The following is a 6,018-nucleotide window of genomic DNA, read 5'->3' on the forward strand; positions in this document are numbered from 1 at the left end:
ACATAAACTTCTAACAAACACACTCCACCCTTCACCCAGGACATGGATTTTCCAGTGTTTTCCCTAATGCCTTTCATTGACCTGGATTTTGACCCTGTTCTCCTCACTCTGTACTTTCTCCCTTGAATGATCTTATTCATCCCCAAGATACAATCTATTAGAAATTACAAAATCGTCCCTCTGGCCCAACTTACTGTTTCCTGAATCCATCCAGGAAAGTTCTATCCAAGATGGGCAATTTATAGGGCATTTCCTTAGTAACTAGAGGAACAGACTTCCCGGTCTGGCCAGTACAGTCCTTTATTATGCCTGTCATCCCAGTGTTATTAATAGCTGTTATTATTAACTTTTTACACTTAAAAGTGTCCCAGTTTAGAAAATTATATGGTAACCTTGTTGATGACCAAATTCGTTTTTGCTTCTACCAAACAGTTCCAAGTGGGTGAATCCTTGGGCTCCCACGTTCATGCTCCTTAGCCAGCCTGCTGCATCTCTTGTTCTTCCTCTGAATCTAAAAACATCACCTGCCACTATGTTTACTTCTTCAGTCTTCCTAATTTAATGATTTCAGTTGATCAATACAACTCTAGATTTTATTCTTTGATAAATGAATTTTGAGTATGTTGCCTCCTCCTTGCCCCATGAGCACTATCCTTGAGGCACCCTCATTAACAGCTGTCTGGACTTGTGCGGGAGTGTAGCGGGGACTCCTCAGCCAGTCAGTTCCCCTCTTTACACTGCCATGCAAGGGGCCTTTCTAACAGGGAACACGGTCATGTCATTTACCTTCCAGAATAAATGTCACCTTTATCATGACAGATAGGTCCCTTCCTGGCCTGGCCTCAGTCTACCTCCTCGAGCACACCTCCTGTCTCCTCCCCTAATGCATTCTGTGATCTAACCACGCGCTGCCAGCTGCTGTGCAGACATCCCTTGCTTTCTCTGCTCTCCCAGCCTTTGCATCTGCTGTTCCCATTACCTCAAGTGGCCTCCTCTTCTGTCCTGACCCTTCCTTGCCTGGAAAACATCTCAGCTGAAGTCTTGGCTTCCAGGAGTGAGATATTCCCAGGGCTCCTCTTGACACTTAGAGAGCTTGAACTTCAAAACTGTAATTGTTTGCATGCCTCTCTCCCTTTCTGCCTCCTTCCCCAAATCACTTTTCCATCTTTGTATATGCTGTGCCCAGCAGACTTTCCGGCCCTAAAGTACCAATTGTTTGCCCAGCCAAACAGTGGACTGAGTGGCTTAGTGGACTGAGTGTCATCCCATGCACCAAGAGGTTGCTGGTTCAATTCTCGGGATGTGGTCAGAGCACATGCCCGGGTTGTGGGCTCGGTCCCCAGTAGCAGGTGTGCAGGAGGCAGCCAATCAATCTTTTTATCTCTCCATTTCCTCTCTAAAATCAATAAAAACATATTTTTTGATCTTTTTATCTCTCCATTTCCTTTCCTCTCTCCTAAAATCAATAAAAACATATTTTTTGAAAAGTACTAAATGTTTGTTGAATCAATTCATTCTTTTTAACTGATCTCCTTCCTGTCACCCTGTTTCTTTCGAATGTATCTTCCAAATGCACAAGCTGGTTTTCAGAGCTGAGCCGACCATGCCACTGGCTACCTGCACATATGCTCATGCCTATAGAGAAGCATCCAAACTCCTCAGCACTCAGTCCTACAGCTGACTCCAGCCATCTTCATTTCTGACCACTCCCCAAAATCTACTTTCTGGCTTATGCCATCACTTCCCATTTTTACAGCCTTCAGCTCCCCTGCCCTGCAAAACTGGACACACTCACACACAAGGTTGTTCTCAGAAAAACCTGCACTGGACCTTACCTCCTGGACATCTGCAAACTGCTTTCACGTTTGCTCTCTCTGTCTGATCTCAGACTCTCAGCTCTCTGCCTTGACTCTCACTTTAGCTTTTTGGACTAGGGGTTTCTACTTAGTCCCCTTGGCACCGGCCCCTTGTTCCTCAGCTTTCCTTAAAGGGCCATGGTAGAGTTGGTTCATTGGCCCTCACCATCTCTTCTACTGTTTCCTCTGTAATAACGGATCCTGCAGCTTTCAGAGGGGCCCTTGACCACCCAAAATAAAGACTTGCCTTCTGCAGCCTCCACTGAGGTAACGGTGGCCACCTACCTAAGTCCGGGTACATGGGATGTGAGCAGAAGTAAAAGCTGAAGCCTGCGCTGCTGCTCCTTTAAGCCCCTGTTATTGCAGATGTATCTGTATGGTAACTAGGACTTCGGCTTGAACGCATCTAGATCTCTTGCTCTTCTACTAGTATAGGACACCCTGCCCCATTGAGGCCCCTGGGAAATCCATTTCCAGAAGCAGGGACTAGCATCACAACATTTATCCTCTTCACACAATGCTACCTATCCGGAAAGACCTTAGATTCTTTTCTTCACCTTCCCTCCTCCACCTCCTCCACGTAGTAAAATTTTGTCCTGGCATCGCAACAGCCCCCTTTCCTGTGTACAATTTCCCCATGTCTAACTTCGCTACATTTTGTGTTCCTCCATAAGGAGCAGAACTGTTATCTTATTCATTGCCACAGTCCTTGGCTCTAACATACCTGGCACATGCTTCGTACCTCTTTCATAAAGTTGTGTGGATTGATGCGCACTAAGTTCTGGTACAGTAGTTGTAGCTGTTGTCACACAGCAGTTGTGTTCACCACTGAGCCCTGCGGATTGCTGTAGAATTCACATCTGTAGCAGTGTTTCGATATGTGATATCCCATTACCTTTCTGACATTTTGTGCTTCATTAAAGAGACAGTCACTGCTTGTATATATTGCCCGCTTGACTTAACTGAGCCATAATACAAATTATATATTACATTCTTTATGGATCAGAAATTAAAATCTTGTAGATTTGGGTTACATCTTTTATCATTTCTGTTTGTAATTTAAAGTAACATCACCCAGAATTATATTGAGATCAGTGACATTTGTTGATGTGATGAATATTCAGGCTTTTTTCTAATTGGTGATGATTATGTTGATTATAATAACACAGCTAATAAATATCGAGAGTTTAGTAAGTGCTGAGAATATGAGAGCTTTGTATGCATCTTTTCTGTAAGTCACATAACAACTCTATGAAATAAATATTTGAAACGTAGATAAGGAAACTGAAGCAAAAAATGTTAAATGGTTTACCAAAAACATAGATAAAATAATTTATATTGGCAGGGTTATAATCCAAGTCTATTTTGTCTTTTACCTGCTTTTGCTGTAGGTGCTAACTTGCATAAGAAATGTATTGTTTTTCTCTTTTATAATCTGGGAATTCACAAAGTTTAGTGCTCAGACTGCATTCTACTTAATCCTCTTTTTAGAGTAATCTCTAAATCAACATTTCTGAATTTCTCACTATCTTATGCATTCACAGGTCTTGTGAAAATTAATAAACAGTTTTATTAGAATTGTTATTTATATATTGACTTTGATTTCACTTAATTTCTTGACTTAGTGACTTCTTCAATCTGAACCCCAGCCCAACAAAGCCAGACTGCGATTACAGTCATAGAGGAAACCCCTCCCACCTGGGAGGGCCAGTGAGAATCAGGTGTCCTGGCTGATTCCCTTTCAGGCAGGTGATTGTCTCTCCCTGGGGTCCTCTGGTTCTGCTTCTCCATTTTGTGGGTCCAAGGCCTAGTCTCCAGTCGCCACAGAATCCAAAAGTAGTCTCTACACCAGCTCTGCTCTTGAACCAGCACTGGCTTCCTGTTCAAATTTCACTTAATTGGTGGTTTCAGCTTACTCCTTGGTTTTCTTTCTAGCCCTTAGGGATTTCCTGTACTTCCTTGTGAATTCTGGTTGCATTTCAAGTATGTTTGGGGGCAATATGAGGCAGTTGGAACGTACATGTTCTCCTAGGGGGAGTGGAAATTGCTGTAGCCACTTCTGAAAGCACTTTGCAATATATACTAACATAGAACATACGCATACCTTGTGACCCAGCAGTCCAACTCTGATTCATACACTCAACAGGAATGTGGACCATAGTATCTACCAAAGGACTTGTGCTAGAATTTTCATAGTAGGACCCAAATGTCCATCCATAAAAGCTTAGGTAAGTAAGGAAATTGTGGTATAATGACATTAGAGAGTGCCACATGGTAATTTTAAAAAGTGCAAAACAAAAAGATGAACAATGACTACTCCCAACACATGGATAAATTGTATAGACATTATGTTGACTGAAACAAGCCATATATAAAAGTGTGCCTGCAGAATGATACCATTTATATAAAGTTCATTAGCAAGCTAACCAATCTCTAATACTAGAAACAGAACAGTAGATACCTAGGGGGCACAGGTGGTGGGGGAAGATGGGGAGAGAAGGGAGGGGGCTAGAGATTGAGATGAATGCTTACAAAGTGCTCCTTACACAAGTATTGTACTTCGTGATCATTCTTCAAGCTGAATACTTGTGGACTTTCTATGCGAATACTATATGCTTCAGTAAAATATTCACATAAAAAAAGTGTGTTTTGCCGAAACCGGTTGGGCGCAGTGGATAGAGCGTCAGCCTGCAGACTGAAAGGTCCCAGGTTCAATTCCGGTCAAGGGCAATGTACCTTGGTTGCGGGCACATCCCCAGTGAGGAATGTGCAGGAGGCAGCTGGTCGATGTTTCGCTCTCATTGACGTTTCTAACTCTCTATCTCTCTCCTTTCCTCTCTGTAAAAAATCAATAAAATATTTTTAAAAAAGTGTTTTTTGCCAAACAGAAAGTGTGTGTGTGTGTGTGTGTGTGTGTGTGTTTTGCCAAACAGAAAGTGTGTGTGTGTGTGTTTAGGGAAATGAGAAGGATGTTGCTTGTTTTGGTTGTTATTTCCTTGCCATAGACCAGTGATGGCGAACCTTTTGAGCTCAGCGTGTCAGCATTTTGAAAACCCTAACTTAACTCTGGTGCCGTGTCACATATAGAAATTTTTTGATATTTGCAACCATAGTAAAACAAAGATTTCTATTTTTGAAATTTATTTTATACAGTTAAGTGCCATTTAACAAAGAAAAATCAACCAAAAAAATGAGTTCGCGTGTCAGCCAGAAAAGTGAGTTCGCCATCACTGCCATAGATTCTGGTCTGTTCAGTTTTGTGCTTATTTTTATGGGAAATCAGGAAACAAAACATAATGTGGTAAAAGTTGAGCTAGGAGAGTTCCTTGGTAAATATCCGAAGGTAACATCCTGCTGGACAGTTATTTATTAGAAATGTTTGCATTTATTTCTACTTTGGTTTTGAAAATAAGAGTCAGTTTGTTACTGATATTTTTTGAGTGAAGATTTCCTTAAGCAGCATAAAAGAAGAAAAGCTGAAAAAGAGAGGGAACATAACTTCAATATCTATTGGGAATGTTTTTCTCAAAATACAACCAACATGGTCTTTATATATTTAATATTTAAAAAAAGTAAAACAGACACAATAAGATCGGAAATTTTAAAAAGTGCTTACGAAGATTCTGGGACAGAATTGTTAACATTGGAGTCCCACACACATGATCAGGAAAGCAGTTCATAGTCCAGTATTCAGCAAGCAGCATCCAGTTGTAGCAAAAGCCCTTTTGCTTTATGTTATGAAATTAACATTGAGAGATACTGTCTGCCGAAGTCAATTTCTTTCCTAATTTCACTCTGCAAATTGAGTGATTAGTAAACTGATTTTTTTTTCTCTTGAAACATAAGACGCTGTTCTGTGGAGCATGGTTTTGGTCCTGTGCTTCACAGTTCAATGAAGCATTCTTTGCTTTTCATTTTGGGACATGGTTTAGTTTGGGTTGCTGGGGAATTACTGATTTGTTTGCTGTGGGCAAATGACTTTTCCTGTGGGGTTTTAGCTCAAGTCTCTTAATTTGGACGGAAGGTAATAGAGCTCTTGTCTTTACAGAATTGCCTAGAAATTCTGTGTAGGCATGGCGGGCTTGAGCCAGAAAGGAGAGATAAGTGCGGTCGGACTGCACATGATGTGGCCAATGATGACTGCAAGCATCTGCTGGAGAAT

At 41.4% G+C, this 6,018-nt stretch overlaps 1 protein-coding gene across 1 annotated transcript in view; it reads left to right on the forward strand.

Annotated features, from left to right (window-relative positions):
* Nucleotides 1-6,018, forward strand: part of CTTNBP2 (cortactin binding protein 2) — a 226,000-nt gene that overhangs the window by 157,739 nt on the left and 62,243 nt on the right. Inside the window, 1 exon segment of the mRNA XM_015563768.1 lies at nucleotides 5,905-6,008. Within this exon segment, the coding sequence (XP_015419254.1) occupies nucleotides 5,905-6,008 (104 nt within the window).

This window comes from Myotis davidii, unplaced genomic scaffold (genome assembly GCF_000327345.1).
Source record: "Myotis davidii unplaced genomic scaffold, ASM32734v1 scaffold359, whole genome shotgun sequence".
Taxonomy (NCBI): Eukaryota; Metazoa; Chordata; class Mammalia; order Chiroptera; family Vespertilionidae; genus Myotis; species Myotis davidii.